Raw genomic sequence first — 24,643 nt, 5'->3', positions numbered from 1 at the left:
GATTTAATCATGTTGTCTTGCACCAGCCATTTAATCTAGCTCCATGTTTTGTGCTAAGTAATGTTAAGTTTTGTACTAACTGGAACCAAGAAGCTAATTTTGCACCTTTCTCTACTATGGACATTTGCGCTGATATGAAAGGACCGTATCAATAGAGATGCTTCTTGTAAACTAACTGAAGTAAGAGGTAGCACCCTTTTTGTGATGAAACCAGCATATCAGCGTAGCAAGGAAAAACACACCTTTAGAAACAAAGAACATTTTTGTAGCTTAACTTTGAAGCTGATCTCATAAAATGTTAAGGTCTAAATGGACTATCATCACCTTATCCCCTTCTGCTACCCCTGTAGCCTCAGAGATAGACAAGGGGAGTTAGCATCTCTGATTCTTGAACTTCTTGCTCACCTATCTTTTACTTTGGCATATGTTATATGCTTACATTTCTTGGCTGCACCAAGAAAAATAATGCCAAACAGTGCATGTTTGTTGCCAACATTTTAAAGCATGTCACAATCCTGAAATATTATGCACTGGTTATGCATCTGGAAAAAAAAAAGTTTAAAATTATGAACCAACATTTGATTGAAATAGCCTGGTTTGCATCTGCAGAAACTAGTTAATTTTCCTCAAATAGTTCAATGAAAGATGATTTTCCTCAAAAATGAAAAGCCAGTTGGGAACAGAAAAAGTAGGCAAGCTTGTTTTCCAGTTTATGAATAAAAAAGAGGAGTGGAAGTGAAATTTATTGGTTCTACAATCTTGAAGGACATAGTCACCAGGAACAATCTGTTCAGTTCATTGTATTTCTTAATAAATCAATTTTTAAAGTAGAATACGATTTGATAAGACTATTTTTTTTCTTTTGTGTCTAGCAAATTCAAGGCAATTTAACAAATAAAACTACTCTTAAATTCTGCTGCATGTAATTTAGCTGACTTCCAATTTCCATCTAAATATTACTTTGACATATCACAAATACGAAGTTTCTTAGAGACAGGGCATACGCTGTTTACATTTATGTAAGCAGCTACTGAATTGTAAATGGTTATGTATCTTAACATAGTTATTCAGTCTTACTTAATCTTGTGAAGACATTGTATGCACCCTTGTGTTATCAAAAATGAAATCTTGTGAAAGAACTAGAGTAGTTGAAAAAACAATACAATAGCAGTTGAAAATTCACATATAATTATAGCCTCACAACATGAATCAACTTTTCTTTAGGAAAATAAAGAGAGAACAAGATTAAAATGCATGACGACATGAATGAAGACCTATTCTGTGGTGGTGGTATGTTATTTTACATCAATTCATCCTGAAAATACTGTGTAGATCAGACTTTTGAGCCAGTCTGGCATAATTTGAGCATTACGAAATGTTAGATACACTAAAGCCGGCATGGTGGGGCCTGTCTTTGCCTTTGCTAAGTAGCAGTGAAATGCACCTTACACCGCGAAGGAGCCAGAAAGCCAACGCAGCAGGAAAAACAAGCTTTGGAAGTTGCGGAAAGAAAGGTGCTAATGGAGCTTGAGTGTAGGTCCATTTTCATCAGCACGTCCCACACCAGAGAGCTGCCTCTCCCAGCCCATAGCACAGCAAGCACAGGACTTGCGGCTTTAGTACCACAGTGGGATGCACTGTAGCCTGATGTGCACAGCCTGTGGGCTGTGCTGGGTTAATGACTGTGCTAGAAACCATTGCAGGTCCAAGTCTACAATGACATAAAATTGCTAGAAACAAGCAGTACAAAAACTGAAGAAGCTTTAACCTTCAACTCTGATTAAACCAGTTCTGAGAAAGCACGGATATAAAAGTAGCTCTAACCTTGCACATGGTCAGTGTCCGTGCAGCTCCAGGCAGCGACACGGGGGACGAGCCGGCAGCAATATCGCCTTTGCCTTCCCCTGAGTTTTAACACCACGAGGGGCTGACTTGGGCCAGGGAGCAGCACTGGGATTGCTTTAATACATAGAGCTAGTAATTTTTACCAACAGAGAGTGTGCTCTGACTTCTCCGGGCCTAGCTGGGGAGTTGGATGTAAGTGGCTTAACTCCAGGGTCATGGGGTCTCTGGCATTAAAGCTGTCTCTCACTCCAGGGAAATCTCCTTCTTCCAGAAGGGCGGATTTCTGGCCTTTTCTGACATTAAAGCACTGGTACCACTGTAATGGGATTGACCTGATTTTGATTAGGTGCCTATAGTAATATCTGCAGTCATGAAAACAGAGTAAAATGTAGGGAAGGAAATGAAAAGATAGAAAACTTATCAGAGTTTCTACCATATATTTTTTCCTGTCTTTATCTATTTAGAGCATTGCATCTTTCCAGTAAGGTTAGCAGGTATAAGCAGGAGTTTGGCACTTGCTTTGTTTGCTAACACTAAACACTAAACACAGTGCTGTGCAGGGGTGCAGCTCAGCACCATGTGGTGACCCTGTTTGTCCCTGGCTGGGAGCTGAAGGGTCACGGGCCACGTGTTGGTGTGATGGCAAGTGCCCCCACTCAGCCTCTCCATGCCTACGGCAGGAGATAATCACAGATATAAGGTCACCACGTGAGTCTCTCCATCAGTGAAATGCTGTAGCACTAAAGCATTGAAAGTAATCCACTTCAGACTTAACTCTTTTTTAATAACAAAAATCCCCAGCTTAGATTTAAGACAAGCAGAAACGTCCAGTGAACAAACAGTGTTTTAAAGCGTTACAGGAAAACTTTTAAAATACATTTGCACACATCTGCCGTGTTGCTTTTCATGCTGTTGTGGTATCTAAATATTAATGAAAAATGTTGACAGCAAAGTTAGCCTTCACACACATCAGAGTGGTAGCTCGAATTACCATGGCTGGTTTTACAGGAGGCTACAGCCTGCCAGCTGTGCTGGTCAGGAGATCGCAGCCATGAGCAAGCTCTCCAACAGCCCAGTTTGATTTTCAGCTGTGATATCTGCCTGTCTTCAAAGCTCTGCTATGCCACTCGTGTCCCAGTGTCACGCATGCTCTGTGAGTCCACAAGGTTGGTGGCCCCACCAAGATGGAGCCCCCTGAGGAAGATGAAGGATGGAGGCTGCTGGCCATACGGCCTAGTGCCCAGGAGAAAGGACATGCTCAAGCAGGTTGCCTCCTTCAGGAGGGCTCTGAAGAATGCCCAGGTGGGGGCAGGAAGAAGCTGAGAGCCCCCCTAGACTCAAAGGATGCAGCAAACTGGGGTGAAGGCTGGGACTTTGGGCAATACCTGGGTGTTAGACTGTAACATGCTGCTGTTTCTTGAAATTTTCCTTTGCGTTAGGCAGTTGCTAACCTGGTGCTGTCTGCAAGTCCAACGGTTGCTTTAGATGGTAATCTCAGAAGCCCTACAACTTTATTAAAATCAGGATCAATTGAAAAACTTAAAATTAACATCACTATCAGGTTTTGTGTATGTGTGAGTAACTGGAATTTAAGCTTTTTAAGCTGTCATTGCAGTTACATTAGTAGAAAGTTGTGTGTGACTATTTCATCTGACAGGACTTACAAATTCACAAATTGAAAAACATAATGAAATAAAATGTGGTTTAGCTTGCTGAAAAGCAATGGTGTCCTTCCTCCATGCTGTGTCCAGATTTCCAATGCAACCGGAATGCAATAGCCACAATATTGGGGCCTTTTGGAATAAGGATGCTAAGCATATTTGAATCTGGCAATGCAAGCAAAGTTTGCTTCATCTTATTTGTGTTTTTATGCTGGCATACAATAAATATCACGTCCAGGTACACACAAGCACCTGCTGCCTATTTGCTTATGTGTTGGTAATGGCACTCAAGCTTGGTTTTGGCTGCTTTTTTCCCCCCTGAGTAGCATGAACACTTAGAAAAGCTGGCTGCTGCTGCTCTCCACCAGCACCTTTGCTCGAGGTGGGCCGTGGGGCTGTCACCGCTCTGCAGAGACCCTTCTTCTCCGCACAGAGCCTCCAGGGCATGGATGCTGGAGATCTTGCCTCTCTACTTCTTAACGCTTGCCTCCATCATGTTGAGATTTTAACCATTAAATATAACCATTTTAAATTACCAAACAGTGTAATTTTTAATTACAATTAAAAATTTTAAATTACCAACCCATGGAATGCCTCTCCTCTGGGACTGCTTTTCCCACCTGCGAGGGTTCGTGCCTGTGATCCCCACGAGGCAGCATTGCCCACGAGCCCACAGCCACAGCCCAGCTGGCTTTTCCCCCATCGCCACACCTCGTTCAGTAATTTTTTTGTTTTGGGTTGGGGTTTTTTGTTCTTAGTAGTAAAGTCTAACTTCAGAGTCACCTGGGCAGTAATTATGCTGGTCATGAAGCATAATAACACTCAGTATTTCCCAGGGGGGATGAGGCAAATCTTACACTTTTCAGTTCCAGCCCTAGAGTGCAAAGAACATTTTCCCTCTACTGTGAAAACACAATGGCCCCACACTGTGAGGTGAACAGTGCTGGGGCGCTACTGGATATAATTTTTTCAGTGATGCTTTTTGCTTCTGCTTTTGGGTGGATTGCAGAACAGTTTTTTTGAGGCAGGGATCAGTGCTTATGTTAGGGCTGGGGGTGAAGGCTGTAGAGAGGAACTAGGGACCACGCAGAGAGGAACATGTCCGAATCAGCTTTGCAGAGAACAAAGTAGCTCACCTCCTTTTAGTTCCTGTGAAAGAAGCACAAAAAGAACTTTCTTGCTTTGTTATATGGGTAGGGATGTATGTGTCTGCATGTATGTATACATATGTTTATTTTATTTTTTTTTAAAGAAAAGGGTATATATATATATTCTTGACTCATTCTTAAAAACTCTTCTCAGGGAAGAAGGACTTATAAAAATCAAGCAGCTGGAAATTAAGAGGAAGGAAATTCATCCAGGCTGTTTAAAATCCTAAATCTCATTTATGGCCTCTTTTAAAAGAGGCCGATTGAATATGTGAGTGTTCCTCGTAATAAATAGATGTATTTTATTGTGCTGTCAGATTATCTCATGGGAAAGATACCAGAATCTTAAAAGCAATCATAATCTGGTTATCAGTTACAAACTCTATTGATTTATTTTTTAAATGAAAATGTAACTGGGAAGGTACAATATTTACTTTTAAAAGATGACAATTTTACTGACTTGTGTGGGTTGAGAATAAAAGAGGCAGCTGATGGAAAGTCTGCAGATCTGATTGAGGAATCAAACAGAAAATTATTCCTGCATGAGCTGAAGCATAGACAAATAGCCCAGTTTGCTGTGTTTATGATGGCTGTTAGTGATCTGGGACCAGAGAGAAGGCAGGGATTAATAATATTTTATTGCTGTTTAGGGAAATTTTAGATGGAGCCAATGTGATCCTTTACTGGTTAAAGCTTCATCAGGGAATTTTGTTCTTGAGAAATGACTCTTCTGGATAGTGAGTAAAGAAGCAGGAACTTCTCGAAGATGGGTTTTGCATGTCAGTTGGGAATTGGTACCTCTAGGGCTAACCTCTGTGTTTATGATGCAGAGTACGGGCACAGAAGACCACTTCATTAGGCATTGTTTTAAGTCACATAGGTCGGAGAAAATTGTTCAGGAAAGAATATGTATGTCATTGAGAGAAATTTTCAACGTAGTCCAATGGGAGCCAAAGAAAAAGAAAAAAAAAAAAAAATCAACCCCCAGATATGTATTTAACTGCTGCTGGAAGAGGTGTACCAGGGCTGGAAACTCATCTCAGAAATGTCAAACATAGACATTTCACAGATGCTTTTCCATTTCCATGGCAATAAGGAAGGGAGGAAAAGCAGAAAGCAGAATTCAGGACATAGAGAGTCCAATGATGAGCTGCCTTGAATGGTCCAGCAGCGCAACCTCTTCACTGTTTGTTTCCTGAGGTGCAGTGAGTCACTCTGGGAGGGAGAGCATTTGTCTGCCATCATTCCACCTGACCTTTTTGGTCAAACAAAGAGAGGGGACATAGGACTGTGCTCTTCTCTTGGCCCCTTCCCTCTTGACAAACTGTAGTTTTGTGGATTTGCAGGGAAAGAAGTGTGTCTGGTGGACCTTAGGTTTGTTTCAGGAGTTTTGAGGAGGAAAGAGGGAGGGATATGGAGAACGTGCACTTTTGGAGTGGGCATCCACCAACCTGCATTCGCTGGCTGGTGCTGGGGTCCCCAGGTGCTGATGTCCAGCCCCACATGCCACAATTTCCATACAGACCCCATGGCTGTGCCTGGGTTTCTTTAAACTCGGCTTCCTCTCAGATTTCTCAGATGATGGATTTAGTCATTACTATCTTGCATCCACTTACTCGTAGAACTGGGGTGGTATTGCAGAGTATTGATGGAAAAGACTGCCTCCAACTCCTTTAAGGGAACCACAACATGCACACCCGCTGACAGCCTGTTTCACCCCTGAATTTAATTAGTTTTACTAGGACTGATGCAAGCCATTGTCAAAATCAGTCTTTTATTATGCCATAGTCTGTCTGCTTCTCTGTGCAGCACTAAACATATACTGAAGAACTGTGAGCAGCCTCACTAGGATGCTGAAGAAATCAGTATTTATGAACAACTAAAGGGTAAAAGATTAAGACAAAAACTTCTCCCTAACAATCGCAGGCTGCTTCTTATAATTAAAATAACAAACTGAAATAAAGTTGTGCCATTTAAAATGAGCTTGCCAGAAGCAAACAAGTGCACATGAGGCATAATGGCTAATAAAAAGGATAGACTGCTGACGAATAGTAAAACTTTGGGCTTTGGGCACTTTTATCTCATCATTTAAATACTCCTATAAGGAAGGGGTATCAAAGCAAAAAAAAAAAAAAAGAAATTGGGTGCTTTGAACCATTTTCTTTTTGCTCTTTCAAGTATAAAAAGCTGCAATCCAGGGAAAGTATAAAATACAGAGGTTTATTTCCATTGTGATCCTTGCAAACTTCATATTAAAAGTATACACAAATTTGTAAAAATACATATACAAATAATAAGCAGGTAAGCATTAAAACAACTGAAATGAGTTTGTATTTTCCACAAGTCTGGTTCTCCTTTTCCAGAGGTTTTATATCAGAAAAACCTTATTCACATCCATATATTTACACATACAAGAGGAACATTTGGGTTTTTCACATTCTAGAAGGACCTAAAGACCCTTTGGCTGCCCAGATGAGAAGGACCGAGGCACCCTTTCTTTGCATTTTATAGCGGATCAGCTTCTTGAATTTAGCACCTTGTACCACTTCACAGGGGAAAGCAGAGTGCCTCTCTGCAGACAGCAGAAGACAGGTGCATGCCATAAAACTGAATCAGAATTTGCATCCCAAATTAAAGAAAAAGATATTTGATCTTGTTGATAGCACCAGGCACGCAATTAGTCCCACAGATTTGGTGATACTATACAAATGATTAAAGTTCTTTTGTAACTCATAAAAGAAATTAGACACACGTTCAACTATTTTGTAGTGATAGGGTCAGCTAGCATTTCTTGAAGCTCTGAGGGATTGCTGCTTGATGTAAAAATCTGTGTTTGATTATGTTGGGTTAAAAAGGGGGAATGGGAGAACAAGCCTGATTTTGGCACTGCATTAGATCTCAAAGATAAATTGTATTTTCTTTTTAAATGCTCAAAATTGCTGTGAGACCTGATCTATAGAAGCAATGTCAACAGGAGTGTGTATCTGCAGTCAGGTAACAAATCCTAAAGTTTTTTTTTAAGCAATATTTAGTATAAATCCAGGCTTACATTACTGCAAAAATTTACCACTTCAGGACAATGTTATTTAAAAAAAAAAAAAAATCAACATTACGCTTTACAGTTTTATTCTCTTTTAAAATTAAGGAACAGCTGCCAGCTCATGAGAATTTTGGTAGATTATCTCAAAAAGCTCTCCTAGATAAGCTCTACAGAAAGATAACTTTTAAAATTAGGATAAAAATGTGACGTAAAGGGGGTGGCCTAATAAATAGGAAATGCTCTGCAGTAAGACTCTACTGTTACATTTCCAAAAGGATGAGGCCCAAAGGAAAGCCAACCAACCAATCAAAAAAAATCAACAACAGAAAACCCCCCAACAAACCAAAGAAAAACCTCCAAAACCCCAAATGGTCTAGAAGCTTTTCCAAGTACAAGGCAAGGTGGCTATTGCCTAATGTGCTGAAATTAGGCAGGTTGGCTTCAGAGTACAACTGCTTATGTAGCACTCCAAGAAGTGAAAAGTTGAAAGCTTAAAGGATAATGGTAAATTAATTCCTGCCCAGGAAGGGCAGGAACTATGGTTAACTGTGTTCAGCCAGGCTGGGATAAACCCTGATCCGGTGCCGTCATGAGTAGCGATACAAACCTGACCCCAGCCGCTTGGCTCTCCAGAGACCTTCACGCACCCACATCACTGCTGCAATTTCAGAGCCGGTCCCTAAAAATGAGGGACAGTCTAGTGTTCTTTACTAAGTCTTTCCTCTCCGCTTACTGGTATTTCCAGTCTGTAGATGCTGGCGTTGCACCCAAGCCACGCAGGTGGGAGGCGCTGGCTTGGGTGTGTTTTCCATCTCACAAAGCACCGAAAGAAAACCCTCTTCACAGGACAGAAGTTCATCCTGATGCTGACGTGGCAGGGAAGGGCCGGGGAGAGGCGATGGTCTCTGCCCGCTCTGCCTCTGCATCAGGCCTGGCACGGGCAGCATGTGCGCAGGGATGTGAAACACGGGTGCGCTGGTTCCAGCACCAGCGGGTGGTGACCCCTGGGGAGATCCCAGCGTTTCCACGCTCCATCCTCACATGCTGCTCAGCGGGTCTTCCTTCATTTCAGTGTTACAGGATCCGTCACTTCCTACACAAACCACCGCGTTTTTCAGCAGCGGAATGAACACTGGTATTTCAGAGGTTTTATGGATTTCCAGTAAGAGTAAACTAGGGGTGGGGATGAAATGCTGACACAAGGGAGTGCTTGCTTGCTTTTTGTAACCCGCAGGTGTTAGCTCTGCACCTGAAAAGCACGTAAAAAGCATTGGCTCAGGGAGACTGATGCACAAACAGCAGCTTTCACTCGCAAAACCTCAGCTTCCAAAGGAAATTTCACCTTTACTAAAACAGCAAATTTTTTCAGGAAAATAGTGCTGTCTGTCATAATTACATTTGGCAAGCCTCACTAGCTTTACAGTTGTTATACAGAAACACAGTGTTTGCCAACATGATACAATCGCAGATGTATGTATCTCTACTTCGAAGAGTAGCTTTGAAATGGCAAATGAAGTTTGGCAAATTTTGGCAACTACTTTAACAGTGAATTATTACTGAAAATACTGTTTTGTTACGCAATTACTGTTTTCCATGAGAAGTCCTGTTGAGCCAGCTCAGGGACAGCAGACACAGTGGTACCACTTTCATAAGCTAAGGCAAAGCCTCGGTAAAGTGTTAACACACATCTACAGCTGTCACCTAAGTGCTGACTGATCTAAAAGAGATTATTATTTGCATACTGAGCATTTGTCAGGCTGAACTGAGACGCTTAGATTATTTGATTGATTTCCATTTCTATGATAATCCCATGTTTGTTCAGTCTTGCCTCCTGTTTGATGCCAAGGATAGGTATTTGGGCTCCAGAGTTTTTCCTCAGCCCCCTCCGAATATTGTGCATACAAGAGTTGGCACTGCAGTTTGGTTTGTTGCTTGGAGACAGCTGCAGGGACGCACAGTGGTATAAATCACACCTGACTCTGTTGCTAAGGAAATAAGACCGTCTCCTGCTTTCCTTCAGGCCTTGTAATGAGACAGGCAAACAAAATTCGTATTCAGAATATTTAAAATATTGCTTTAATTTAACAAAAGTGAAAAGGAAACTACATAATGCACATCTGTAACGGCTTTCCTGGGGAACAAATACTGCATTTTCTTTCTTCTGGAGGTGATTACTAGAAGCACAGGATTCAAACACATTGTGTGATGGAGGAGAATAATTAGACACAATCTGGATTTGGGGTATAAAAACTCAATAAACATTTTGGAGGGTTTTTAAACTTGCAGAGTGGTGCCTGCTGCTCACCCTAATGTTATGGAGTTTCAAAGAAAAAAAGCAAGAAATTTTTGCTACCAAAAGCTTGACTGTAAAAGTGAAAATTTGACTTAAGCTAATTTTTCCTTCAGGAAGACCATCAAAAAAATGAATTTGTCAAGCTAATGAAGAATCACAGATGCATACTTCAGTTGTCCTGGACAAAATGCTCATTAAAGAGCTAGCTAAGAAAATATATTTGTGGAAAAACAGAGAATCTGTGAACACATTTCTCAATCTCTCCCAGCTTTCCCTTAGACTTCTCTCCTGAGAGAAAACTGGGAAGAGACACAAGTGCGAAGGCTGGTCGGATGGATCTATCCCTCAGAGCAGTGGGAAAGAGCTGGCATCCTCTGCTTAGAATTATTCTCTCCCCTTGGTGAAAGTGATGTGCAAATAGCTCCCTTTTTGTAAATACAGCTTCACAATGTGCAGCATACGTTATTTTGACCTTTTTCAAATAAGACAAACTTTCACATCTTTTATCCTTTTCAAAACCCATGTAAGTCCCTAATCAGTACAGCATACCAAATCTATGTGTTGCATCGTGTTGGAAACAAAGTTCATCACCACAGGGAAACACATCCTTGGAAATTTTACTCCTGAGAGGTATTAAGAGGTTTAGAGGTACCTAAACATTTAGAGTCTTTTACCAGTATTGGCACTGATTTGCAGGTCTTGTAATTATTTCTTTATGTCTCATTTATTTATTTTGATTTATACAACCAGTAAAGGAAGAACCTGTCCCTAAGCTTTCCTCATAACTTTTGAGATGTGTCTTAAACTTCCCAAGCTTTACCAGACAAAGCACAAGCAACAATATTTATTCCGTCTTATGAATCTTATAAAGATGCTAGCTTAGATGCCCATCATTTATCCTCCTGAGAAGTTTTGCCTTCAAAATTTGAGAAACAGAGCTGGGCTTTGCAGGCTTGACCAGAATATCTCTCTTTAGCAAAAACAAAAATGTCAACCAATACAAATCTTTCCCAGTAATTCCTTCCATCTGATGCAGCACAAGGCTGATGGCATCCTGGTGATGGCCAGCTGAGGATCAGGTGGGTGCTGGGTCCTGCAGCTTTCCCCACCACAGGGGACTTCGGAGATGTGGGAGCCACTGGGGTGAGCTGTAGAAATGCCAAAGCAAAAACCTGCCCAGGATTTCACATGCACGTTTAACCACATGAATACTAGTATGCTAATCATTCCTTCAGGTTATTAATTTGTATTGCATTAGTGAGTGGAAGTCCTTATTAGTATGTCACTGAGAACAACACCTGAGCTGAAAAATAATTTACTACTAAAGTAAAGAAAGTGAATTGCAAGGAGAGGGAAAAGTGATGAAACAGTGCGGGTCAGGGTAGTACATAGTCTGCCAGACCGCCTGCTTAACCATTGCAAGGTGTTTTGTAGGTACTGTGCTGTAAGTGGATTACAAGAAGAATTTAAAAGAAATTACTGTTCTTTCTCCTTTCTCCTGCCCTCTTATCTCTCACAGACACAGGCAGTTTTAGTAGAGTGATTCATTGCCTTTTCATACCTATATTTTAAAGTATTTTCTTTATGTGTGTACATGAAATGCCAGAATTTCCTTCTATATCTAGCAAGACTTCCTTTTTTCAAGGACTAGGTGTACAGTAAAAGGACATTCAGATTATACCAATGTACCTTCATGAGGAATTTTTTTTCCCAAAGGTATTATTCCTTAGTTGGCAAACCATTTATCCATTGCTGGCACACACAGAGCTTCTGAAATCCTTTGCTCTCATATTTTTCTTAATCATCCTTCTTCATTGTCCTAGAGCTCCTCTCCGTGCAGAAGAAAATAAGTGGCACTTCAAACCAATCTCAGCTGAACTTCTCTTACTTACTGAAAGTTGCTCAAACAGGGAATTGTGGTGATATTCTTCTCCTGGAGTGCTGAAATCCCTCTAGTGCGGGTGACGAACCATGTCCCAGCCGGACTTCCAACTTTCACACATTCATGAAGCACGTTTCCCAAAACAGCTTTGCTCTTCCTGGAGGCAATAGGGTTTCAAAGTACTTCATTTTCCCTCTGGGATGCCTTTAGTTTGGGGGATTAAGGACATCTGTCTCCACACAGGTCAAGAACATTTTCAACCTGGTATCCGAACTTTGTTTCCAGGGAAGAAGAAAGATGCAGGAGATCAGCGCATACTTCTGACTCTCATTTGCAATGCAAAAAGTAGCTCCTGCTTTTCCTCCTCCTTCCACAATGCTCTGGCTGTTTAGCCAACAATGTGACTTGCAAAGCTCTTGCAACATCCCAGGGAAAGCCGGAACAGCGCTTGAAGGCTGGCTCCCTTGCATTTGGCGCCGAGCCTCCCATCGACTTCAAAGGGGTGAGGATTTTACCCACTGTGCCTCCTCAGACTGTGCATGATTCAAGTTGTTTATCATCCAGACCATTCACAAACCTCCTGCTGCCTCTTCCCTTTCAGCAGTGGAAAATTCTTTCCAAAATGAAATTCTAAAAATGGGACGAAGTTTTGGTGGCTTTTTCACTTCATATGGCTAGTGGAGTAACACATCAACGCTCCTGTTTCTCAGATGGCATATGCTTAATATAACAATGATGAGACATTATCAGTCTATCTTTACAATTTAGCTGCTGTTGAATATGCTGTACCATTTCCACACAGAGATTTCCAATAAAATACTTATGTCCTAAATCAATGTACATTTTCTTCCATTCATAAATAAGTATTGTCTGATTTTGATATGCTTACATATGTACACTTGCATAAATCTGTTGATTTACATAGAACCGCATCTCACTATACTTCAAACCAGAAAGAATCTTGTTAAAACAAAAGGCTACTTAAAAATCTACAAATTGAACCTAGCACTTAAAATTACACTAATTAATCCTATATAAATATTTTTGTTATCTTCTGCCACTGTGCTCTGCTCAGAAAGGTCTTCTCATTTGTCCAGAGAGTTAAGAAATGAAACACTGGCCTTTTTTTCTCTCCAACTTCTTCCTTTTCTCCAAGCTTATTTGCACCTCCTTGGTTTCATGGTGCCTTTGCTGGCACTGGGGACTGCCCTGACAGCAGCTGTGGACACAACCCAGCCATCCCCTGCCTCTCCAGACCCAGGCTTGGTCTCAGCCCAGGCGCCTGAGGAGCTTTCTCTGCACCCCAGCCTGCTGATGCCGACATTCCCAGCACCGCTCCTGCCAGCCTCCTCCTGAGGCTAGTTTAGCTTCATCCTCAGGTACATGGGCTTTGCAAAGCTGTAATTACCATGAGGAAAATATCCTAGGTCTCCACTTAGGAGAAAGAAAACAGTGTGCACGCTGGCTGGATTAAGTTTCTGCTTTCCACAGCAGCAGAAATTGGAAATCATTTGTTTTGCACACACAAGAAAGGGTATTTCAGTGAAGTTTGTATGTCTGTGTGCAGATCACTGCAGAATTCTTTCACTTTTCATTGTCTTGGCTGTGTAAGTCCTCATCGACCCCTACAGGGTCTGGAGCCAACATGAGGAAGAGCAGATGCTGCACATTACAGCACAGTCATGCTCTAACCTGCTCAGCCCTTGCAAAAACACATGTCGAAAGCAGGTGTTTTGCAGAAAGGACAGGGAATATTTACTGCTGTAAAGGATCGCTTTTCCTTATTGCCCCCCAAAATTGTAATGCGACGACTGAGTATCTGAAAAAAAAAAGCAGAACAACTAAAAGATCAGATGTATATTAAGGCAAACAGATGATACACTGAGTTCAGGCAATGGGTCAAGGAAACAAGGTGCTCAGTGCTGCTGTGGAAGCACTGGGGCTTTGTTTTGTCATCTGAGTGACACTTTAATGCAAGTGACACTTCAAATTCAGACACCACTTTAGAGGAGATATCCTTCTTCCCCTTAAAAAAAAAAAAAAAAAAGATGATCTCTAGTGCTCACGGTGGGCATTGTGGGGTTAAGGCATGAACCCAGCCTTGGTGCCAGTGCTGCCAGCAAAGGCGTGAGCACTGCCTTTCCCTCTGGCTGCTCATCCCGAACAGCCCCATCCCTCCCACCGCCGTCCTGCTGGGATCCGTCATCCCTGCCCTCTGTTAGATTTAGCTGATGGAGGAAGACAATGTTTGAAGGGATGATTTTACTTTGGCCAATGTGTATTTTTCAGGAGGGTGTCAGGAAAACGCAGCCAGACTTTAAGGTGTTGAATCTGAAAAGAAGGTGCTGAAATCCTTTTGTTAGATTATGACCATAGGTAGGTGCTTCAGTGGATCAAGGCCTTATTCTGATTGATCAGCATGAAGCTGTGCAGCACTTGCAGTGCACTGGAGAACGGTTTGCAGGCTTTCTCACCTGCTTGGGAACAGAGGGAGGAGGCTGGTTGGAGCCAGACTGCACCTTTTACCCTTTGCATTGGTGCTTGTGGGTTATGTGGGGAGCAGTCTGTGATGGCCTTTTTAAACCTAGTCTTTCCCAAGAGAATGAGGAACATATTTTACAGCCTAGTGGCTAAAATGTGTGACTTTATATTGCAAAAAAATAATGAGTTTTAATCTTGAGGGGATTGTATTTTTATTAGGAATTCTTCATATCTTTTATTTGCTCAGTGTCACACGGATCATTACATTTTCAAACTTAATTATCTTTATAATCCAGAGCTGCACTGCATTTAATGAAACTGTTTTTAACAACTTTTCATTCTTGTAGCAAGTCATGATGCACAGCAATTAGGGCCCAATCCTGCAGGAAGAAAATTATTTCAGAAACTGATGCCTAATTTCCAGGCTCTAGCTAGAAATATTTACAGCTTTTTGGAATGGTTCATTAGGTACAGTGCAGTCAAGCAATTAAGGTCTTAGGTGCATAATTTAATTTGCCACATAGGTTAAGGGTGAGGCAGCAATTCAAAGCAGAGAGAAGCAGAGCTGAGTCCACAGGAACTGGGAGGAGCCAGATGGCAGAGGGACAAGATGCTCTCTGAAAGAAAAGCAAGACCAGCTCCTCCACCCCATTGCCCCAGAGGATGGAGGTCCAAGGGCAGAGATAAGCTCCGGAACTTGGTCTCTAACCTCTTGGTGATACCACCACCTTTAGATATTAACTTTGTCCATGCCCCTGGGGGATCCTTTTCCTCTCTTCATTACCGCCTACTTTTTCCCTTCTCTTGTTCTGTCCCTCTTTCTCTCTCCCCTCATTTTCTTGGGCTGAAAGAACAAATATTGCTGGATTCGGGTAAGAGTTTTATGTTGTTGCACAGGATATTACCTTTAAGCAATGACCACATAGCATTCCTTAACATCACAAGGTGGAGTGAGGCACACCACGGAAACACTGAATTCCCACAATTAGTGCTCATCTCTGTTTCTCTAGTGTCCACGGTGACCTCCTCCTACCTCTTCCTATGTCTTCCTCTAGGGAAGCCAGATGCATCACCACTTTCTCTGAGGTTGAGACACTGCCCTGCATCCTCTACTACCTGACCTGCAAATGCCAAGATGGAATGACTGCACTGCTCACACTGACCATGGGGTGTATGTAATTAAAAAGGAACATTACCTCTCATCACCTCAGCAGGCACTGACTGCAGCCTGTGAAATGTGGCTAACATACTGATTTGAGTAGTGTGCTAAAATCTCATACGTCCTGCTGACTGTTTTCAACACATTTTGGGAGTGCTTCATTACCATGCAAACAGCAAGAGCCTGTTTGGAAAGCCTCATCCAGGAGACAGAAATGCATCGTTCATGAAACATGACTCCAGTTGCCAAGAATGGACCTGACCACTGTTAACACTCTGCAGCTCCTGTTGGAGAGTCTCTGTGTCATCCATTATCCTTTCTATTTAAAAATGGAAAAGTCTTTTCACCTCTAGTGGCTTAGCATGTAAGCACAGTAGATGCATCAGTTATTAACCAACTGATACTAGTTTTCCACACAGGGGATCCAAAGCCTACTGAATTCAGTGGAGTATTTTCATTACCTTCACTGATTTTGGAATATTCTCCAACAGGCAAAGAAATAAAAATACTTTGTTTATTGTTGCTTAATATTCGTTTCTTAAGCAGCCATTATACATTTGTTTGCTTTCACTATTTTCTCCTTTAAAGCAGTTGTCATTTATTTCAGCCTCTTTTAGGTAACATTTACTACAGAACATGAATAAGTTGACTGAATTTTGCTCTTTTAAAAATAATCCTACAGCAAAGAAATGGGAACTACATAATAGTGCATATGTGTTGCTCAGTCATAGCCAAGATCAATTACAAGATGTCATTCTGAATATCTTGATGGTAAAGAAACAGCTGTAAAACCTGAGAGTCCCTTTTTATAGCATTCAATTTCCATACTTTAACAAATAAAAAAGTACTTTACTATCTATTTAGAAATACTATTTTCCTCTTCTCCCTCAGTTCCTAAATACCCTGTCCGGTAGGTCTGAACTAATCCTAAATGGCTGATACATACAAACTGATTGCGTCTTCTATATCTGGTGTATATCTGGTCTGCTGTAAAATCCTGCAAAGACTTTCCACTTCTGATTAGCTCATCCATTTCATTCCTGCTACCTTCACTGATTTTTCAGTGTATGGATTTGTCTTTTCTTACCACTATATAAGAACATAATAAATATTGTCAATTGAAATATTATTTTTTTTCTTGACTTGGTTCTGTCTTTCATTTTAAACAGTTTTTACCCTGCCTTGAATGGCCCTAATTTGTTTATGCTAGCTACAACCCCAGAGTAAGATCTCAGCATCCATACAATCTGAATTCTTCTGGAGTGTGTTGTCTATTATCATACTGCTTTTTAGTGGAGATTTTAGCTTGGTCAAAATTTTCTATTCATACAAAGGGTTCTGTTTTCTGACAAAACTTAGTAGAGTCATGGGACTATCTGACTGCCTTGAAAACTCTTAATTCTTTTTTGCTGCTGCTAGAAAACTTAAAAGTTAGCAGGGAGGAGGTTGGTTTGGGGCTTTCAACTCTATTTGTTTTAACCAAAGGTAGAAATTTTCATATTGATAAAGTCTTTTGTGACCACGTCAACACTACATTGGGTGGCTACATGGATTATGATCAGCAGTGGAGCTTGCTTCTGCATTGCCAGTGGTAACTCCACCACTAAAGTAGCTCATTTAATTCCTGTTTTTGTTAAAACATGGTTTTCTACCTTGAGAATGTACTGAAATTCATATGCTTGAATCAAGCTTTCTCTGCTTCTTTACCAATCTAAATGTGAGGCCTTCAAGTCACAGAGAAACTTGTTCATGAAAAAATGTTCATGAACTTCTATAGAAAATTTTTAAATATTGTCAGGTCTGTTTAGAAATAAAAAGCAACCTCTCTCTCATCCTTCCCTGTACTGAAGTTGCATACTTTGCTGTGATTTTACAGCACTGGTTAGAAAAATAGGGGGTTTTATGTTCTGTCATTGCTGCTCTCGGTAATGCCATTAGAGTCTTTGCAGTAATGCCAACAGAACCAAACTTGTTTGTTTTTAACCAGGTAAGAAAAGTAGCCACTACTGTGTTTTTAAGCAAACATCTTAGGTGAGAAACAGCATGACTCTGCATGACAAACTTAGAAAAGAAAAAAAAAACTAAAACAAACCATATCTTCCAGAAGCCAGAGAAATATTCTTCAGAGGAGTATCTACACTGAAATTGATTTCCACCTGAGGACTGGATACAAATATTATCATTCGTCTTTTAGCCTCTTTATTTCAAGTTTCTAGAATGTGGTTAATTATAACAAACTGTCTTGCCATACACTTTAATTATTTTGTTCTGTTTTAATAGTAGATTTAGTATGCATTTTGGACTTGATTTTTATTTGCATTAAGACACATATACTCCTTTGGGTCCTCTGTATATTACTGTAATGTCTCTGTTCTGGTTATAAAGTGTGCAAGTAAAAACATATGATCTTTATATTAACCCACCCTGTTCACAGTCTCTGTAGTTCACCACAACAAAGACTGGGGATAACATTGACATCCTGACATTTGTCAGCTGCCCAGAACAAATATGGCTCCTTCTCAGATTCAATATCAGCATGAGCAAGAGTGCTCGGATTTTCTTAGTAGAGAATAACAAATCGGAGTGCAGAACAAACCACATTTTCTTTTGCTTGAAAAGCAGAAACAAACATATTCTTTCCCATAAAATGAGGAAAAGACTATTTACTTCATTTCTGCAAGGTTTTTCTTCTCTGTACTGAGAAATATTATAAGCTGTTTTGACAGGGTGAATACTGCTGAACAGAGATTGCTTAATGAATGCAAGGTGAGATTGTCAAAGTAGCCAGATGAAGCACGAAATGACAACAAAAACACTTGTCACCTCTTCTATTCACCCATATGGTCATTTAAAAAAAGATCTTTTCTCATTCAACCAGTCTACTTACTTTGACTCTTTAAGGCTATATGTGCTTGTCTCACAGACAAAAATGACTTTTTACACCTGTTCACCTTAAGGACTAAAAAAGCTGAGAATAAAGCAGATCCACTGCATTGTCAGGTAACAACAAGGGAATGGGAACTCAGCTGCAGATAACTGGAAGGGCGTTGCTGCCCATATGTGACTAATGGCATCATTTCTGGATAAGGAATTGGCTGCATGGCTGCACTCAAAGAGTTGTGGTCAACAGCTCGATGTCCAAGTGGAGATCAGTGATGAGCAGCATTCCTCAGGTATGCTTTAAGCTGAAAGACAGTAGATTTATATCAGATATTAGGAAAAAATTCTTCTCTATGAAGATGGTGAGACGCTGGAACAGGCTGCCCAGAGAGGCTGTGGATGCCCCCTCCCTGGAAGTGTTCAAGGCCAGGTTGGATGGGGCTTTGGGCAACGTGGTCTAGTGGAGGGTGTCCCTGCCCATGGCAGGGGGGTTGGAACTAGATCATTTTTAAGGTCCATTCCAGCCCAAACCATTCTGTGATTCTATGATTTAAAGCCATAAGAGATGCTAAGGTGGGATGTCAGCCAGGATTTGTTCTCAAAAATTTCTACTGATAGAAATGGGCAGTAAGGAGGAAGAGAACAAACCTCAGAAGCAGAATCCACTGAAAATTTTCAAATATTTAAACAACAGTGATACTTCAATTCAAAGTCTCATTTTGAATTCATTAACAACAAATTTAGAGTAGTCTCTAAATAAATCAGATATAATAGGAAAATTACAGACAGGCAATGCCCCATTAAGCCTTTTTTTTTTACCTTTCAGAGTGGAATGTACTTTATGTAATTTAGAGAAAAAGATCCTGTTACTCCTTTGTTATTCACATGATTAAAATAGATGCAAGGACATATGAAAAGGCAAAGTATCTGAATGTTAAAATGCCAAAGTATAACAGTGAGTGTTTACCATTAAAATGCTAATTTTTAAGAGAATAAAAACAATGGAAAGCCTTTTTTTAACAATTGAATTAATTTTGAGTGCTGAAGCGACATTCCTACTGGCTAAATTACTCTGTTTTTCTGTTTCATAGAAGCAGAGGTGTCACTATTCATCCATGCTGTTATAGCTGCAGACTGGAGAGAACACAATGCGTGATGAACGGATAGTATGATTTCAATTTTCCTTCCCTTTATGGCATCTCAGCATAGCTGAAAATAAAAGAGCAAAGATGGTATTTTTCAGTTTCTTGGCACTGCCTTTCATTTTCGTTGTACCTGGTCTCTTTTAAGCTTTTAAAGTATTTAATTCCTGGAATCCACTTTCTTTGACAGTTCAGACTTGTTACGTGTAGCAATTTCAACAATTTGACCAAAAATGTGATTTTTATTCTTTTACTCTTTTTAAATAGGAACAAAAGATTGTATGTATGCTCTGAATTTGATTTACAGGCTGCTATTGTTTATAAAACAGTTGAAATTAGCAAAATGGCAGGTTCAAGCTAAACCAAAGCAAGCTGCTCTTCAATCAAGATAAACAAAGAGTTTGCTTTGGCTTTTATTAAACTCTTCCCAAGCAGATACCTAAACAAATGCTGAAGTTTCAAAACACTGAAAAGCTCCAAAAAGCTACCTTTTTATTTTAAGTCAAAGCTCTCACATAAATGTTTCTTCAGGTTGCTGTAGAAATGTTTCCTACTTTCCATCCCATAAAAGCTTCCTCTCCTATCCCACTTCCCTCCAAATGATTTAAGCCTGCATTCTTACAAGTTCATAGAGACCCAGTGATAGATTTTAAGCCTGCTATCTTCACAGTTACAGTGCATTAGAAACAGAGGCAAGCCTCCTCAAACACGATTAGTGTGAGACATGTTTGAGTGGACTGGTTTTCACAAAGCAGAGTATCCATGATTTGAAAATCCAGACTATGAAGAATCTTTCTTTGGGCATTAAAAAAAAAAAAAAAAGATACAAAAGCTCTAATTACTTGTGGAAGCAAAGGCCAACAAGTTTCTAGTCAGCACAGAGAGGGACGTTTACAGTTCTCCAGTAGCTTAGACATTATTATAGATACTAATACATTTTAAAATTACAAGGTTTTGCAGGTATTTGTTTTATTTTGCTCTGAGCTATGCCCAAAGCTTTAGAGACTGGAAGAGATCAACAACAGTATTAACAACATGGTTAACCTTTCAAAAATCTATATCTCAAAAAGATAGACCACATAGTGGAGTGGATAAAAATTACTGGTTACTAGTGCAATCCATTAATAACTTTGCTGCTTAAACCAACTTGATCTAATCATGTTGATATAAACATTCAGTATTCCTTACCTGAATGCTCTTTAGAAATCAAATATTTTTACTATGATTTTCTCCTGTCCTTTGAAGATGATATAAAGTAACATCTGCCATCTTTAGGTCAGTAGTGGGTTTTATGTCTCTGTATCCAAAATGTGGATTAATTTTTTTTTTTCCATGTTTACTAATACCAGTCATTTTGGAAGAGGCAGATTTGCATACTAACAGGCAGGAAGTAATACTGCAAAAATTAAACCTGTCTCAGTGACTGTTTTCTTACTCCTCCCCCTTTTTAATGTACTACTCAATTCCGATTCAACATCTCCCCTGAGGTCAACAATCTGTTCACATTTCTCCAGTCAAATCCCACCTTAAGAGCAATTTCTATTGCAAAAAGTGAGTCAGCAAAATTTCCGTTATTTAAATCTCAGAAATATTAACTTATTTTCCAAGAAACCTCTCCTTTATTTTGTGGTTGAAAGAAGAGCTTTTCTTCACACTTGCTCTGGAAACTTGGGCAGAAAGAGAAAAGAGTTATTATTAACTGTTCCCTTATTTCCAAGGCCAGCTGTTAAAGAAGATGTTGAGTGAGAACACAAGCTACAAGGCCACAGCTGACCATCCTAGGAATTTAAGGTGACTGGTAATCGATCCTGGCTCAGGTGTGGCTCTCTCCAGGCATTGTTTTTGACAGATCTGCCAGGTGAACTTCCACATGCCTATCAGCAGCTTTGATAGGAAACAGTCACGCTGAAGTCAAAAGATCAGGCTAGTTGTAACAGTTCAAGATGGCTCACAGAGCTTTATCACGTTCATTCATTCATTGGTCTGGAGGCAGTAATGTAAATGCTTTGTTAATGCCAACATTGAAGATGCTTCTCCAAAGACAGGCTGAGGATAGGAATGGAAGATACTACTTTGGATCATCCTCAAAGGACAATAAAAAATTATTGCTAAAAAAATTACAGATCTCCAAGGAGCATTCAAGTAAGGATCAATGTTTTGTTAATGTGAGTAACCCATTGCAAAACAAGAAGTTTGTATCAGAGGCAGACAAGCCTGCCACAGCCATCAGCTGTGAGACGAGCCCAGGTCCCAGGGCAGAAGGCATATAACCAACTACTCGCCAAGGTCAGGGAGGTTATTGCAAAGTCTCAGAGCTACGCAGGAGAACAAAAGCCAGCCAGGGCCCCTAAACGCCATCCCAGGAGCAGGTGCCTTGTCGGCTACAGCTCCGTGGCTGCGGCCGAGCTCTCGGGCGGGTTCGGCTGCCTCCACCCGCCCCGGGGGAACGCCGGTGGGGCTGAGCCGGCCGGCTGGGGAGGTGCGTGTTGGCGGGTGCGAGGGGCCGGTGCAGACGTGGCTTCGGCCCAGGGCCCGGGCCGTGACCTTGCTCCTTCCCCCAAGCCCCCTGTGTGGTTTAGGGCGGGTTCCCCCTCCCGAGCGCACCGGGCCGCGCCGCTAGTGATGCGGCCCGGCCTGGCCAGCGCACGCCGCTGAGAGGGGACAGGGCGGCACCGGCTGGGGAGCGCGGCGGCCGCAGCCCCGAAAGCTCGGTCTCACAGGACCCGGGCCCCGCCGCAGGTAGGCGGTCGGGGGCAGCGCCCGGGCTCGGCGGGGCGGGGGCATGCGGTGCGGGGCGGTGCTGGCGGGCGGGGCGGGCCAGGCCGGGCGCGCTGGAGCGATCGGCGCCGGCGGGAGAGAGGCAGGGGCACGGCGGCGGCAGCGGCAGCATGGCTTCGTCGCAAGGGAAGAACGAGTTGCGGTTCGCCGACTGGATGGCAGCTCTGCCCGGCAGCCTCCACCGCACCCCGCTCACCAACCTGGCCATCCCAGGTAGGTGCTCCCACCTCCCCTCCCCGCGGGCCGGGATGCGCCGGCGGAGCGTTCAGCGCGCTTCACTTCTTAACGCCGCTGAGGAGGCAGCGCGCCCCGGGCTGCGCTGCTGTGGCTCTCCTCTTGAGATGTCTTGCCGTGTTCCCGTGCGCTGCCTCAATGATGAGCGAGCAGGGCAGATGCACAGAGAGAGGTTCCTGCAGGACGCGGTTCTTGCGGCCCCAAACTGTAATGAACTTGGAGGCGATGGTTGGCAGAGTGCACGGGCTGGATCCGGTTTTTTGTGGAAAAGTAGCATGTTCCTATACCTCTTCACTGGCGTAATGGACCATTTACTGGACCTCATGTATGAGCGAAATGCCATGTATTGCCTGTTTCCTCTTAAACTTGTGTCGTGAGGTCGGGTCTGAAGGTCTGAGCTCGGGAGGAGCCGGAGGAGGATGCAGGGCTGCAGGGCTGCTGGCTGTGGTGAGGGTAGACAGACTGCACCAGTGTGCGACTTCATTTCTCCTTGCCTTCAGAAAACATTTGATCTCAATGATAATTAAAGTAAGATGATAAATGGCAGGTCATGGTACTCTAACACTTTTCTTGTGTGTGCTCTCTGCATTTTTTTTTTTTGTAAGATAATAACTATAACTGTAGACTTATGCAAAATACATGTCAGAATCCAAACCAGTAATTGATTGGGATGATTCCTGGTTTGAGGGAGCACCTCATTTTACAAAATCTCTTTACCGGCATACCATTCCCTCTGAGATGTGAAACAGGAATAAGGTTTCAGAGATGCTGAAGCTGTAAAGTCTCTTAAGCCCCTTATGAGAATTAACTTCTTCTAAGTTTTGTGTAGCAGCTGCTCACGTTGTAGCAATTTTTATAACACTGAGCAAAAAAAAAAAAAAAAAATTAAGACAATGTAATTGCAGCAGCTATTTGCTAGAATGTGTTTTCTATAGTTTTGTTTAAACACAGGTGTGCCCTTTCAAAATCATGCATCTCTTAGCTTGTGTAAACTGTAGGAAACTATGTCTAGTATTTTACTTGCTAAACTGTTTTTTTGCCATTGGTTAAATATATCCTGTGTAAAATTGTGTCCCTCCAAGACACAGGAATCCAGCATCTGTAACTGCTATGTTAAATCACGTTGGAGCTGTAAAAGCTCTTGGTGTTAATAACTTTTCATTAACCCACAAGCTGTGGAATGTTCTTGCAGAATATTGGCTATGATGAGAAATTAGTCTGTTTGCAATTCATTGGGCCTTTACAAGCTAAGTATACTGGGGGTTAGACTTGTTCTTGGTTTTGAGAAGATCATGATCAAATTTACTTGCTTCCAGATGCCAGAAATTGTCTTTGATATGCATCACCTTTAACTGGCTTCCTTGACGGAAGCATCATGAGGCTGTTACTGGTGCGTCTATTTCACCAAGATCTCTCAGTTACTTTCTCATCGTCTCCTTGTAAAATAAGTACAGTTTTTCCCAGTGGACGTTTTCCAGATGTTTGGCAGTAATAATACAAACTTTCACACTTTGTTAACATGCTTAAATTTAAAACAAACAAACAAAACCCCCAAACCACAAAACAACCTACTGTGGACTGTAAATGCTAGCATTAAGCAGTGGGGAAGTTCTGCCTCAAAGTGCAGAGATCGACCCCTTGCACTGGCAGAAGGGTTTTGTTCACTTAACAGCTATGCACACAGTCTTGCTTTCTGTGAAATTAGCAGCAAAACTTCTACAACTTGAGTGGCATAGTGTTAAGACCTTTGAAATTTGCCTTTCTGTTAGTGTAAATTGACACAAACCTCGCTTATCTGCCTATCTGACTTTTAAAATGCTAGCTTTGGTAAATAGAGCCTTATGGGGAGGAGGGCAATACGTTTCATATGAATTTGTCCATTAGGAAGCCTGGCACACAGGCTGTAAGTATCAGTGCAGTTTGAATATTATCTGCTAACTGTAGATTTATTACTATATTCAACATACAACATGGAAATATACAGTATTAGTACAAAGGCAAACATGGGATTGGTTTCATCTGTTAAGAAGAAATATCATTTGAGATGTTCATAATGTTTATTTGGAAGTTTCATCCCATATGACTACAGCTGAACACTAA

General features: G+C 41.5%; 1 protein-coding gene across 1 annotated transcript in view; it reads left to right on the top strand.

The window, feature by feature from the left end:
• The first annotated feature begins 22,382 nt into the window (after window positions 1-22,382).
• The window catches only part of PLCXD3 (phosphatidylinositol specific phospholipase C X domain containing 3), a 92,933-nt gene continuing 90,672 nt past the window's right edge, over window positions 22,383-24,643 (top strand). Inside the window, exon 1 of the mRNA XM_054811023.1 lies at window positions 22,383-22,522. Coding sequence (XP_054666998.1) covers window positions 22,420-22,522 — 103 coding nt within the window. The 5' untranslated portion in view covers window positions 22,383-22,419. The remainder of the gene's footprint in view (window positions 22,523-24,643) is intronic.

This window comes from Grus americana, chromosome Z (genome assembly GCF_028858705.1).
Source record: "Grus americana isolate bGruAme1 chromosome Z, bGruAme1.mat, whole genome shotgun sequence".
NCBI lineage: Eukaryota > Metazoa > Chordata > Aves > Gruiformes > Gruidae > Grus > Grus americana.
This window is presented reverse-complemented; position numbering and strand designations above follow the sequence as displayed.